The sequence below is a fragment of the Poecilia latipinna genome, unplaced genomic scaffold (genome assembly GCF_001443285.1).
Source record: "Poecilia latipinna isolate Pla-1442-1.1 unplaced genomic scaffold, P_latipinna-1.0 Scaffold106, whole genome shotgun sequence".
Lineage (NCBI taxonomy): Eukaryota > Metazoa > Chordata > Actinopteri > Cyprinodontiformes > Poeciliidae > Poecilia > Poecilia latipinna.
The window spans coordinates 380,979-396,103 of NW_015112722.1; the positions used below are offsets into that span (position 1 = coordinate 380,979).

At 39.2% G+C, this 15,125-nt stretch overlaps 1 protein-coding gene across 1 annotated transcript in view; it reads left to right on the top strand.

The window, feature by feature from the left end:
* Positions 1-15,125, top strand: part of prex2 (phosphatidylinositol-3,4,5-trisphosphate-dependent Rac exchange factor 2) — a 107,969-nt gene continuing 92,844 nt past the window's right edge. The window contains exon 1 of the mRNA XM_015027766.1: positions 1-484. Coding sequence (XP_014883252.1) covers positions 347-484 — 138 coding nt within the window. The 5' untranslated portion in view covers positions 1-346. The remainder of the gene's footprint in view (positions 485-15,125) is intronic.

Below are 15,125 nucleotides of genomic sequence, written 5' to 3' on the forward strand. Positions count from 1 at the left end.
ATGAGTGGTCCCCACTTTTAAGGCTGCTGGTGTAGGATGAAGGTTTTCAGGAGTCACATGGACTTAACTTTTAACTGGAGTTCAGTTCATTCTCACTACTCAGCAACGCACCTTGTGCTAATTTCTTTCTCTCTCTTTTTGAAACTTTTTGCTTCCCATTTAGCTACTTTCCTCGCATATTCAGACATTTTCCCGGACTTTTTGAGGACTTTCATCGCAGACACCGGTTGCTAGTTCTGAACATGTTGCGAACTTTCCTCTGCCGCATCTAAACTCAACTTGGCGATGTGAAACCGTGGCCGGCTGAAGGAAATAACGTTTCTTTACATCCACAAGTTCCCTCAGAATGACTGAAGAAAGCAGAAGTGAACACAGGGCTGAAAGCGGAAAGGACCAGGAGAAACAGCTCCGGCTGCGAGTCTGCGTCCTAAATGAACTTTTGAAGACTGAAAGGGATTATGTTGGGACACTGGACTTTCTCTCGGTGAGTGTTGCATAATGTAGGAAGAGTTTTTTAAAAAAAAGTCCAGATTGTATTTGCCTTAAAAAAAAAGACAAAAAAACAATTCTACCCTGACAAATAAACAAATAAAAGCAGACAATCTGCTTAATATGCACGGTGCATCTGCCTTGCAGAGCAACAACGGACCCATTAAAGCCTTACAGGGTTTCATCTGTCCTTGCCCGTTGCTGTCTTGTGTACAGGTTTTGTTTGATTTGTCTTGTTTGTCTTGCAGCCCTTTTGATTAAGATCTCTGTTTGTTTACAAGTGTGAAATTGGAAGAGCAGTTGCACAGCCAGAACTCTGCTTTGATCCTCTTTTCGGTTTGACCCAAGGATGTTTGAGGCTCATAGTGTGGCGGGCAGGTCGCTCACAAAAACATGGTGTAACACTGGCAGCAGTGTCACAGTCTGCATAATCCCACCTGCATGTGAATATGCATATGTGCATATTCGTACGCTTTCTTTGAGATGTTTCCTCGGAATAAAATCCGGTGCAGCCAGTTGCCTTCACAAGTCAACCGAGATGCTCATTGCAAAAAGAATATCTAAATCTAGAACTTGAACATTGATGTCCACAGACTTCCTCCATCCTATCCAACCGGCTATAATGGAGAGAAGGGAGGAGAAACATTTCAGTTTCTAGATGTGCAAAGCAGGTAGGGACCCTGAAAAGACTGGAACTTTTCCAGGGCCTGAATACAAATGTGAACTCCTCGCCACACTTTTCAGATGTCAGACTTTCTCTCCACAATTAGACAGTACTACTGCTAAAACACATCAACATGTCTTACTGTAATGGGATAATTTACTAAAAAAAAGGTACAAATACTTTCACCTTTTTTCATTTTGTATAACCCATTCCAGCCTCAAGACATGACATGATGAAATAAACTAAAACAGAAGACATTACATTGCTGTGGCATAATTACAGAAATTAGTAAAAAGTTAGAATTAAATTAATGATGTTCCAGCTCTAAATACGTAATTATTCGATTTAACAGACAACATACTACACTGTATGTGCAGTGCTTTGGTCATTTATTAAATGACCACACCACTGTCATAAACATAACTAAATATTAAACAATGAAGCAAAAAAAAAAAAAAAAATAATGCTAGAAATACTCCCAAAACATCCAAAGTGTGAGTTTCTCACACCAATTTTACTAATTCCTGTCATGTGCAGGATCACAACTGTATCCCGTAACGACATCTCTTGCAACACGGGAGAACACATTTCCCATCTCATCCGACCCATATGGTGCAAGCTCTGCCAAAGACATCGCAGGTGGACTTGAATGAAAACCATTAGCACGAGTGCGGATAACACCAGGCATGCCACCACATGACTGGAGGCACCCACTGTTCTTCAAATGGCTTTACATCAAAGTTATGGGTTGAGTAGGAGACATTGTAAGGCAAAATGCTTGATTTTCAGTGATGCTCTCAAGTAACGCACGGGTATCTGGATCAAATCCTCTGCCACCACCGTCCAGATGTTTCCAATTGGAACGAAGGAGAAAAAAACGGAGGATGGAGGAGCACTATCTGGCATCGACGACAGATGGGGGTTTTGTTGGGAATGCAGCCACCCCTCCTTTATCTCCCTTGTTGTGCCGTGGCAGGGATTAATTTCAGAGGTGACAGATCCTTGTGAGGCCTTTCTGTTCTGGCCGGGAATGTTTGGATAGACGCTTCAGATTGATGCGAGCGGGACTGGTTTTAATGTATTTTATCTGATGGTGTTGAGAGAAGTTGGATTGTTAGAAATAAAGAGTTTGACCTTCTTTGGGGAGACCCTGGTGAGCTTTTATGGAAGATATTAAAGATGATCAAAGAAAAGCCCTACTGTGGAGAGAGGTCACAGTACAGACCTTTATCTGATCAGAGGAATAACAGGACCCCTGGTTCCCAAACACAAGCCAGATAGGAGTCACAATTCTCTGTGTGTCTACAGGTCAGAGGGTAGCCGCCCCCTGTCTGTGCTGCCATTGGATGTCCTAATCCTGGAGGGACAGAGGCAGGCAGAATATTATTAGAGGGGGTGAAAGGGAAAAGCAGATCGCAGAGCAGACAGTGCCAGGAGGGTGAAGGGTACGAGTGGCTGGTCTTCTTGTAAGCCATATTTCCTGGAGGAGGAATTCCTCTGAGGTTAGAAATTGCTGCAGAACAATGAGGCTCTGGTCGGTTGGTGAGGTTGAACCGAGGTGCAGAGATTGCCTCTACTGATCTGGAGGACCAAAACACAATGCTTACCCCCAAACACATGTTTTAACATTCAGGTCATAGAGAGTTTTGTTCTGGGAAAGTCTGAGCCCACAGTGTACGTCTCTCTCACTCTCTTGTGGGAAAATGAAGATTGCATCTTCACGGTGTCGATGCTCTGAAGTCTAATTGTGACTTTTTCTTGGAATTTTCTTTGGATAATTTCCCCTGCATTTTAAATACACCAGAAGAAGCTTCCAGGGAAACATTTGTGTATATATATCTCGCATAATGGACAATTATAACTTGTGATAGTGGACGGAGGTGAGCGCCGGTGTTTGTCTTGGACCGCTCTGAGCTGACAAAATGACGGCCAATCTCAACAGTGGCTCAGTAGGAAGAAGAAATTTAGACTCTGCTTAAAAGACGTGCTGGGATAATAGGGCTCATATGCAGTTTTAAAGAAGCCTGGAATAGTCTGGAATTTGATTTAAGGATTTTTCAGGTTTGGACAAGTGTGGAAAAATAAGCTAGAGGTTGGAAAATGTTTGTATTCACAATTTATTCCCAGTTCCAAATGGTGAAATAATTCCGACGTCCACAATTTTCATGCACTCTAAGGTCTTAAAGAGAGAAAATGCAAAAAAGGTGTCAGTGTGTGGGGGAAATCTTTTATGTTCTGCTTCTGGAGGAAGATCTGAGCCACAAGTTAATTTATTCCTTTGGGCTTGGTAATAGATTAATTGGGCCCTTTGCTTCGATCCCTCTTTAACAAAAGCATCTTTAAAGTGAGCGCAATGTTTGAAACCATTTTTAGACCTTAAATCAACAGAAATTAAATATATTTGATCAGAGACAACAGAGTCATTCTGTCATAAAACATTCCCAGGTAAAAACGACATCTGTTTAAGACTTTAAACAAGAAGAAGGCTTTCTCTGTTTAGCCATTTTGTATTTTATGCTGATGTTGCCTTTGTCAACAAGCAAGTCACTATTACTTTTTTTTTTTTTTAAATCAGTGTTGTGTCTGTAGAAAGGGCAGTAGGAAGTTCAAGAAAATCAGGCCTAATGACGAAAACAGATGAAGAGCATTTACTGCCTCCCAGAGATCCAGGTAGTTCACTAAGCCATTTTTGTGTGCGTTTGCCTTTGGGTACTCCATGTCTCGCTCTCTGGGCTTTAGCTTTGTTGACTCCCTGAATAGAGTAGTCACTGTAGCAGCAGCCAGGCTGCCTGCTTTTTCTTTTGCTGGTAGCATTTGATCCAGACAGTGGTTAGGTCAAGGAAGGGGGTCAGAGACGTTCATGCCTCTGGATATTATGATCCTGAAGGTCACAGCCTCTTGTTCCTATCCTTTTCCCGAATGTTCATCTTGAGATGTTGGTACATCCTTCCCTTTCCTGCAAAATAGAAACAAGGTCATGTTTGCCTGCCTCTCCTTTGATAAGAGAAGACACAAACTCGGATGTCAAAACAGGGGACATTTTTAGAAGGAGGGTTGTTATTATGCAGGGAACGTTGTAACTCCAGGTGTTCTTATGTGATTGAAGAAATCAAGACAGTCTGAAGTGTGTAACTTTTATAAGAAATGTGTGTGTGTGTTTTTTTAGATATTTATTAAACTATCAACATGTCATGACAGTATGTTGTGAGACAGTTCCTCCACCTCTTCCCTGTGCTGCTATTGCTATCTGAAGAAATGCACCGCTTACAAACAAAAAACCAATGAGAGCTAGGAGGAGCATCAAGCTTGTGAAAGCGATGCTAATGGTGGAGGAATGTTATGCTAACTAGCCGTAGCTTTCAGGACAAGCTCTGCTGACAGTGAGAAGTTGTAGTGGTAGCAGAGAGTTGAGTGGCTCTGATTGGCTATTTCCTGTTGGCACTGTCTTGTACTGTCACGACAAAATGAGAAGTTCAATAAATATGGAAAAAAAGTTTTTAATAAAAGTTACGTACTGTGTGGCGTTAATATTTTACTAATCAATTGTCTATTTTTAGTTTGATTGCCGTAGTGTTGTCAAATCTTGGACTGTAGGGAAGCTATTTTCCTTTAGCACAGTGGGCCAGATCTCTGTCCTCAGAGTTGTTGAAAGGGTTAGAGAAGTTCCTTGTATCTGCAACAGGCTGTGACCCTGAAGACATTTCACTTGGGTACCTAAGGACAATGCTTCTTCTGTAACCAAAGCAAGAGTTGTGTTTGCATTATTGGCACAAAGTCAAGCTTGTTCCTTTGAGCTTGTTCTGGGTGTTTTCATCTTGTCACGAACCTCGTTCGTGGTGCTCATGGACGGCACCTCAAGGTGTAGTCGTGGTTTGGGAACTTCTGAGTTTCTCGTTTGCTTTTGGCAGATGATTCTGCTGGCGTCTTCAAACCAGAATCTTTAGCTGTTTTCAGTCAAGAGTTAAATCTATAAAGAGCTCGTTCTACAAATGTGAGGACTTGGTTTTCAACCTGAGAAAGGTTTCACTGGTATGACCTAGTTGGTTGCTTTAAGCACAGAGGGTTTATGTTCGGTTGGTGTCTCATTCCTGAAGGGATGATTTAATTGAGCAGGAAATGAATAGATAGATTGACTTGGTGTCTACATTAATAAGGTAAAACTCCTCATCTACTTGTCTGCCTTCATTAAGACTTTCATCTATACTCATGAGATATGAATTATTATCAAAATATCAGCATCCTGGAGACAAGCTTACCCTTTCGATCAGGGGTCTGCAACCTTTATCTCCAAAGAGCCATTTTTGCCCACTGTCCATCTAAACAAAACTTGCTTAAGGCCACAAATGTTACTTTGCAATCATCTTAATCTTGTAGACTAGTTCATTTTTTTAATTTTTTTTTATAAAAATCTACAATAGGAACTGTGTGGTCATTTTTAAAGAATAATTTTATTTCTACTTTTAGGTTTTATCATAAAGGGGAAAAATGTGTATTGATTATTCATTTTTAGCTAGTTATAAAAAGCTAAGTTGATGAAGGTCCAAAGAGCACTTTTGAAAAATCTAAAATGTATTGGAGAATGTCGCTAGGAAAAAGAATAGTTGGATTTCCCTCCTTGATCCGTCACATGGATGGGCCAGCAGCTCAGTCAATATTTCAGTCATTAGAAGTGACAAATATTTTGAGATGTTGTTTGAGTTTTTAGATGCTGGAATAAAAAAAAATAAAGTCATAACTTCTTGTTATGTATGAATGACATCATATGCTGTTGTCTTTTAGGGCCAATAAATCATTTTATGAAAGTAGTTTAGGGGAAACGGGGATTAAAACTAAAGTTGAGTGCTTTATTCCCAGAGCATGATGTTAGGCATTAACTTACATCAGTTTGTCGTCATAATGGACCCCAATTGTTCTTGTTTTTATTCCCTAATTACTTCCTTTTTTTTTCAAAACTCATGATTGCTGCACAATACTTTACTTACCATCTAGTTTTTTTTTTCTTCAGAAACAGCACAAATGACATTTGTGTGTTAAGTAAAAGGGATCTTTTGGGTTGAAGATGTATTTAAGAAAGCACAAGTAACCAAAATACTGATTAAATTATATGAGATTATATAGAGGAGGTAGGTGTGATCTCTTCACAGATATAATAAAGTTATAATAGTAATCCTATTTAGTCATAGTAATAACCAATTAATATAACCACTAGTAATTATTTTCTATCTGGCTATCATAAGGTTCTCTGCTATAATCTTTGAAAGCTGATTTTGGAATAAAAATACCTTGATTTGTAAGTAGAATCACCAATGATTGTTTTTTGTGATTATATAAAATGCATATCACTTACATTTTTGTTAGATTGTCATGCTTTGGTATTACATAACCAAATTACATTAAAATTTTGGAAAAAAAAACAAAAAAAAAACAACTTGAGTGTCATAGACCAGCGTTGGCCAGGAAGCGGCTTATTGACGTTAATCGGGTTCTTTCCCTCAGATTGTTGTCAAGTAATAACCTTTTACAACCAAACGTTGCCAAAATGTTCCAAACGCTGTCACAATGTTCGCCTCTAATGTTAATGTTGAAACTAAAATGGCAAAATTTTCCTTCTGTTAGTTTAATTGAAAAGTATATGTGCACACTCTACAATGCAGCACCACCCCACATGGCAGTGTTGGATTCTGTACATTTTTAATCCTTTTTTTAACAACACACTGTAGGTGTGGAGGCGTCGAGTGTTAAGCTCTTCAATCCTGAACAATTTCAAATGCTTCATAGTTATTTTTTTCATGTCTGGCTTTATTTTTTATCCCACTCCACAAATCTTCATCCGTCCACATTTTTTGGAAACTGAGGAGTGCTTTCCGGCTTTCTCCTTATAAAATTTGTATTATTGTGCCTGTGAAGTTAGAGCCGTATGGTTTCGTGTTGCCGCGTTGAATCCTGACCTCCGTTCGCAATCCAAACTAACTGAAACTCAGTTCCAGCTAAATAACCTTCCAGGTGTTGAGAGCAGAGGTGAAAGGGAAGCAAGGTGAGATGTGTTTTTCTTTCTTTAAACCTTTTTTAATTAGATTTGCTCCATGTATCCAGTCAGCCTCTCTCCTGTGTCTGTTCCCCCTTGTGAGGCCTCCGAACTCAATGAAGTGGCACACTTGCATTTTAATTTCACAGTCTCAACATTAACTAACCCACATTTTACAAGATGAATCTATGACTCCAAAATGACTTTTTTTTTTCATAGTGTGCCTTTGGTTTTGCCTGATACTTTTCTAATTTGACAGAGGATGCAGGTTTACATCGATGCAAGTATCATCAAACTTGTCTTTTAGGATCCCGAGGATTAATTTTTAGTAATATTTCCTCTCCTACAGAGATTTTTTTGGATCAGGCCTGAGTCTCAAATGGTTGAAATAATGAATAATCCTTCATCTAGATGCCGAGATTGGAGATTTAGCTAGTTTTTAAATGTAATTTTGCCAAAAGTGAGCTCCTGTATATATTTGTGAAAAAATGATTAATGCACGGAACAGGCTGCTTGAGTTGCACTCTTTGAAGTGTGTAATATCTGTTCGTTTTAGTCCTGTCCCTCTCTCCTGCGGGACCTTACCATGGATTGAGTGCTTCAGTTTTTCTTCCTCACAGATGCCAGTTTTGAAGCAGGATTTCCTTCCTTCCTGTACCTCCCCGTCTTTACATTGTGCTACATGCTTCCTGCTTAAAAGCACACATGCAAACTTATAACTCCCGCACTTTACAGCACCACACTCTCTGCAGAGAGGTGCTGCTGTCTTTAAGCCCAGAGGAGAAGGCGGCCTTTGATTTGGCCTGTGGCAGGTGTCTGGTCACATGGCATAAAACGGTGGCAGCAAACACTTGTCAGGATGGGGGCAGAGGGGGTCATCCTCACAAGGGACTGTGTTTTCCACACTTGTGTCAAAGACATTCTCAGACTTGCTCGGGTCTTTGTGCAGAGAGTGTACTCCTGAACATTGCCATTTTTATAAGAGACAAAAGTAGATTGAAATACTGACTGAAAGTTTGCTAATCTATGCATTCCCCTAAACCAGCCCCTTATCCTTCACTATTTGCTTCATACAGAGAGTCTGGGTTTCTGGCTTTTGAGAAGTGATTGCTCCCTGGAGGCACAGACTCTGTTAAGGTTTTAAATTTTACCCAATTGCTAAAATTTGCCTGTGATGTACGGGCCAGTTCAATGCTATGAAGCTTACCGGAAATAGTTTTGAACAACCATCTTCAACTACAGAGAGAGAAGAGCTGAGCTGAACGAGGCGAATGTTGATGTTAATTCAACATTTGGAAACGTGGCCAACACAGACTGAACAGCTTCCTTCACTTCCTCAGCTGCCATTTCTAAAACTACAGCCAACTGCAATTCTAAAACAGCACACAAAAAAAAAAAAAAATCAAGGTCGTCGTTCACAGCTTATCCTTGTATTCCCTGATAGGCCCGTTATATCTACCGGAGGGAATCGAAGTGAAGGGGAAAAAAAGCCCAGACTGTGCTGTATGTGAGATTTTTTCGTATTGCACAGAAAGACAATGGCCAGGCTAGTGTTCTCCTTGAACGTCTCCACATTTTGCCACATTATAGTCACAACTGTAAAGCTTCGAATAGGATTTTATATCAACAAAGTGTGCATAATTGTAAAAGAAAATTATACATTGCTTAAAAAAAAACAACATACCTTTTTTACTGAGTTCCCTTGCATGTATTATCTTGCTTGAAAAGACATTCTTCCAGTTTCAAGTCTCTTGGCCTAAAACTGTTTTTTTTTTCTATTGCTTGTGCTTATAGCTGCATCCATCCTCTCACTAAGTATGACCAGCTTCCCTGTCTCTGAATAAAAGGATCTCTCTCTACAGCATGATGCCTCCACCACTGTGTTTTAAAAGATTTTTTGACAAAAACTCATATTTTTTTCTTTATGGTCCTACTTTGGCATTACAGCAATCAAGCCCCACTGGACTAACTTTTTGCATGTTTCCAGTTGGGTTCTTGATGATTTATCTATCTTTGCACTGAGCTCCAGTTCTTTCAGTTCGGATACAGGTCTCCTTACCATCACCCTAATGTTTGGCTCCAAATTCAGTTGAGTCTGGCCCTGCCATTCCAAAACTGTAATGTTATTTCCAGTCAGGAGAAACATGTTGGTCAAATTAACGATTACTTTAAACCAGTCCAAGGAGTATGAACAATTCTGGGCTTAGCAGTAGCTCTGGGAGCAGCCTTCATGTCAGAGTTCAGCCGCTGCAGTTCTGCCCAGCCCGATTTGATGGGAAACTCTCTCTAAATGATCTAATTATGCTGCTGAATGGGATTTACTGTAGAGGTTTAAAGACTCCAGTAAGTGTCTCTCTGGCTGCAGACATTAATTTCTGTCTTGTATTTTTTCCCCCCAGCCTAGCATTTTAACACTTCTGCTTCATATCTTTGATTACACTTTCATATTTCTACATTTTTTGGTAAAACCGTCGTCATCACGTTACCGTATGCTGCCCCAGGGTTTGATTGCTTCCCGTCCATTGCATGGCAAACACGCTCCTGCCAGAGTTTGGTTGTGTGCAAACACAGGAAGTCGAAGGGAGAAGCTGGCCGTAGTCCTTCCCTGTCAGTGTCCAGTTTAGTTTAGCCTCTGCCCGTTTCACTCCTACTTGCCAGGCCTGCTTCTCAGGATGGCAGAGGGCCCCTTTCTGCAGATGGCGTGGAAGCTTTGAAATCAGATGAACAGTAGCAGTGTGTGAGACAGTCTTGACCGGGAGAGCGCCATGGATTAGCAAGCTGACAGTTTTGCTCAGTCATCTTGTAGATCGATAAGGTTTTGCTGGTGTGCAGCCCTGCTGGGAATCACCTGAACATCAGAGGATGATGCTTTGCTTGGTTACACATTGAAATTGGAAGCTGGCTCACCAAAGACCATCTCCCGTTTGCAGCAAGTCTCTCCTCCCATCTCTAATTAAGTTTCACAGTTCAAAACCTCTCTTCCTAATTTGTTTGAGATTTCTCGCCCTTCTAGTTTCATCAGCGTCATGATCTGGATCTTGAAATCTGGATAAGTGTTAAAAAACATTCCTTTATTGCTACTGGATAAAAAAATAGAATTTCTGTAAAAGAATTGCTTTTTAGAACGATTTATATTTCAAATATTGTATGGATTTTCTCTTTGAATTTTCAACAACTGTTTTTCTGAAGTGCATTGATTGTTTCAGTTTTTGGAGCTAAATATACCACTGTCCAAAAATGTTGAATTTGGGCTGTAATTGCTTTCTTATCCTTTAAAACACTCTTAATTATTTTTTTTTTTAATCATTTGTTATTTTAAGTTTTTACAAAGAAATGGTATAGAGTTCAAATAAAAGTAAATTGAGTTACTTTAGATACCAAAAAAGAGATGACGTATCACAATTCAGAAAGGCGATCCAACTTCTTGATATGTGATTATGTTTTTACTTAAACGTCCAGAATGTTTTTAAAACTGCTGCAAAAACATAGAAATCACAGTTTGGTTAAAGTGTGACATTTCAAAGAGCAAAAATTGTTGGAAGACTCCTGTGTTGATGTTAATTTTACTTGCATGTTAACTTCAAACTGCTCAGCAAGGATTAGTCATAGAAATTAAACTCATGGATATTTCCTAGATGAACAAGCTTGTTTTTGTTATTTTCCTTAAGGTTCAGTCCAAAAACATCAAAGTAAATCATTTTTAAGTTTTTTTTTTTTTTTACATGTCATGTCCAGAGCCTAAAAATTCTACTTCAAAACACAAAACCTGACTTTTATGTGAGAGCATCATAAATACTCTCACAAATGCAATAATGCAGTTGTTAGCTTTTTCTGCTTTTGTGTCACCAAGTTCTCTTGTTGGCAGCCCAAGAAAAGCAGCTTAAAGTCAATCTTTAGAAGCCAAATCTTAGTTATTTTTTGAGTACATATAAAATTGCAAAGTGCTGGGATCTTTCATGCAGCACAATTAATCAATTACTCATTACATGTTTATCTTCTTGGGCATGCACGCTTTAAATAGGCTGGACTTCTAATTGCAAATCCCATGCGTGTGTGTGTGTGTGTGCGTGCTCGTCAGGGGTGTGTAGCTAAACGCAACAGACCTATTGATAGGAGTAGACACTGAAGATACAAATGTGCTTTGTTTCTCAGCTTGAAGAAGACTATGTTAATATAAACAGAGGTCACATGAAGTTCCAGAAAGCTTTCACGGTATTACCTGTCAAAACTTACAAAATGTGATTATGCAAATCGTCCGCTGTATGGTTAGTTTTTGTTCACACACACAGCTAATAACCACCGAATGACTGATATAACTTTAGTGGTCACAAACAAGTTGCTTCTGACACAATGATCGATGCAATTAAACTTCTTTTCTGTTTTCGGATGGGAGCTCTTAGTCTCTGGTCAGAACTTTTTTCTCTTGTGGGAATTTGGTCTGTTTGTGTGACATCGTGCAGAAAATTAAACTCTTTATGTTTGTCCACGGGCTGAAAAGCAATTTGCAGCACAGGACATAAAACATTTACTTCTCACCTAAATGTTAGAGAAAACCAAATCTCTTTTGTAAGCGTTTTTTTTTTTTTTTTTTTTTTTTTTTGTGTCCCTTTCGTTGTCGATTTTCCAGCTCTGCTCTTGTTTAATCCAAAGCAAGCTGAGTGACTAAAGTGTTTTGAGAGGTTGTTGCCAGAGGGCGCTGAACTGCTTGCTCACCTGTTACCTGCTGTGTTTTATCACAGCATTTTACGCTGCAGTTCTAGGAAGAATATAGATGGTAGGAAAAACACACGGAGAGATGCACAGCACTTCCACTGTGTGTGTTAATGAGCTCAACAGAGGGATTTGTCACATAGAGGCTGTTTGTGTCTGGACCGTCTACATCTTGAAATTTTTTTTTTTTTTGACACTTTTCTAACATTCTGATTATTTAACAATAATTGTTCTGAGGCTATGTAGAGCAGTGGTTCTAGAAACTTTTCAGCTTCTGAAAGGGAACCGGACCATGAATTTACACATAATGGGTAAGTTGGTTAAACAGAATTATAATGTCAACACAAACAAAATTATAAACATATTCTCTTCAAATTCCTTATTATTATGTGTGACATTGACAGTAGTGTAAATGTATCACCATAGGCCTTTCTTAGTTGCATTTGTAACGATTTGACATATGTTCAGCTGTGTTGCTCTTTATAGGAACTGTAGTTACATAAGCACCTAAATGATCATTTGCAATCTTTCTTAACATTCCTGTCAGCTGCAGAGCCACTAAATCTAAACTGCAGACTGCCGAGAGGAAAGGGTGGGGAATTAAAAATGTAATAAAAACCGCTGACAACTCTGTGGCTGTTTAGACGTGTTGTCATTTTGCTTTGAATAGTCAGAATCCATCTGCAGAGGAGACGCTGAAGCGAGTTTCTTCACGAAACATTAGCAGCGCCAAACTGCACACTCATGCTTTACAACAGATCTGTACAATCAGGCCATATGGTATACCTAACCATGATGTTTGTTTGTTTACTACTGTCCTGACTATAACTATGAGCGAGCAAAAGTGGCAGTGGGTCTTATAGGCTCTAAGAAAAGAGAGTACATTTTCTTTTCAATGTGCATGTAAGAAAAATTTGACGTTTTTTTTTCTGGTGTGAACAACAGATACCACATTCTGCAAAATAAAAATAGTTAAACTTGTGCTTTGTATCTGGTGCCACGTGTGCTATTGCTCTCAACATCCTTGCTCCTCATGAACTGGAGTTAAAAATTGAAATTTTGCATGATTCATCAAACTTGAGTCGTACTCTTATTCAGTCGTCCACTTGTTCTGATTTAAATCCTTTAACAGATGTTGATGTTTTGGCCTGCCGTTTGATTCCTACTCATTTATTTTGGATTGGAGGTTCCTATGCTGCTATGGGTGGTTCTCCCGAATGTGTAGTCGTGTGAGCCTTTCCTCTGCTTTGTTTTCCAAGGACTATAACCTCAGTGTGACACGGAGACATGCTCTGGCTCGGCTAATAAACGGTAAACGATTTGTTTTGAAGTGTGGGAATGTCCATCATTGTCCTTCTGTGACGTCATCTCTGGTTTACTTACTTGAGGAAGCAAGTGGCCTTTGTTTTGCCAGACTCCGTTGCTGTGATTCATCTGTTTCATTGACAAAGTTGGAAACGTTTTCAAGGAGAGGAGCTTGGCTTCCGCTGATTGTATCTTGGCATTCTGATGAAGAGATGCCAGAGGAGCATGTTACGTAATATCCATTCGTAAAAGTATCCTGAACTATTCTTACCCCCCAATTTTGTGGTCAGATTTTTTTTTTTTTTTTTTTTTTTTTTTTTTTTCTTTTTTAAACGAAAAAAATTTCAGCCCCTCTTTTTTAATCAATTTTTTTTTTTTCCGGACTAGGTATGAGTTTTCTGTGGTTATGCCTGATTCAAAGCCAGAGGAATTTTACTTCTTGTGTTTTTAATTCATTTTATTGAGACTGAAGTGCTTCACCTGCTCTGCCACAAAATGGGATGCCGGGTTGTGAAGTACCCAAACGCAGGCAAACGGAGGCAGAAGTGGAGCAAAACTAAGGATTTTTATTAATACAAAAATACATTTACAAAAATAAAGTTCAAGTCCAAAAACTCCAGGAAGGGGAACTAAAGTTAATGAAACAAAATGCAAATTAAAAATATAAAACAGGATCAGTGCAGAGCAGATGAACCAACAAAGAACAACGTCAACAATGGAGCTTATATAATTATATAAGTGGAGAATGAGACTGAATGCAGGTGAGGTAAAAAGGGGATTAGGGAAAGTTGTGAAGAGAGCAAACAGGCAGCCTGTGGGAAGGTGATTAATTAACACAAAGGAAGCCACACTAGACAGAAAAAAAAACTATGAACCAAGGGGGAGGAGACTAACACTGCTCCAAGAAAAATAAAGCAAAATGCACACACAGAACACAAGAATTAAACTGAGTAACTAAAGAAAAAGGAATTGACTACTATGACAAAACCATACAGGCAAAAACAAACTGAATATGACAAAATCTTTTCTAACTAAAACCCAGAAGTAACTAGCATGTCTGTCAGTAAAACAACTGAGCTTTGTTGCATTCTTAAGCTTGCAGCTACTATCTGTGTGTCTTTCTCATGTTTTGAGTTTGTCTGGAGCTTTTCCTGAACTCTTTTTTTTTTTTTTTTTTTTTTTTACTGGTCTCAGGAGTTTTCTGTTCGAACGTAAGGCCCTCAAGCTGTTGTTGACAGAGCAATCAAACGCTCACCTGCGTTCAAGCTGAAAAGGATCATAATCAAATGTTTTGTTTTGTTTTTTCCCTCAAAGCTGTCATATTACAAGAATCTAATCCTGATCCGTCCCTACGCATGACTACAAAAGTTCAGGTTATTATGACCTTCTTTCAGAAAATACCACTTCGGCATGAGGCAACAGTTATTTCCACATCCGTGTCTTTGTTGCCTGCAGCATGTGGGCCGGTGTTGATTAATGACATGGATTGCCGCATGCAGTTATTGGCCTAATGTATTCATCAAACCCATCTGTTCTGTAGCATAATGAAAACTTTAATGAGGTTTTAATGTGCAGCCACCTTCTCAGCTTTCATAGTGACAATTCAGGTGATTATGGCTAGGTGCTCAGGGACAGAAATTGACTGAAACATTTTATTCTTGTTACTTGCTGCTAAGGCAAAATCTTACAATACATCGTACAAAATCTTTTTTTTTTTTTTTTAGTGTGTGCAGTATGTTTGCTGTAGAGTTCTGTAGTTTTGCAGTTGCTTGCAGGTAATAAAAGCTTGGAAAACAGGTCATAGTCATGCTAGCACTTTTTTTCCCCCCTGTCACTGTGTCAGTAAAGCTTTCTGTTTGCTGTCCAGGAAAGTTGGGACAGTTGCTAACCAAGGTTTAGAAGAGGTACTCTGTAAGTTATTTCTTGAGCCAT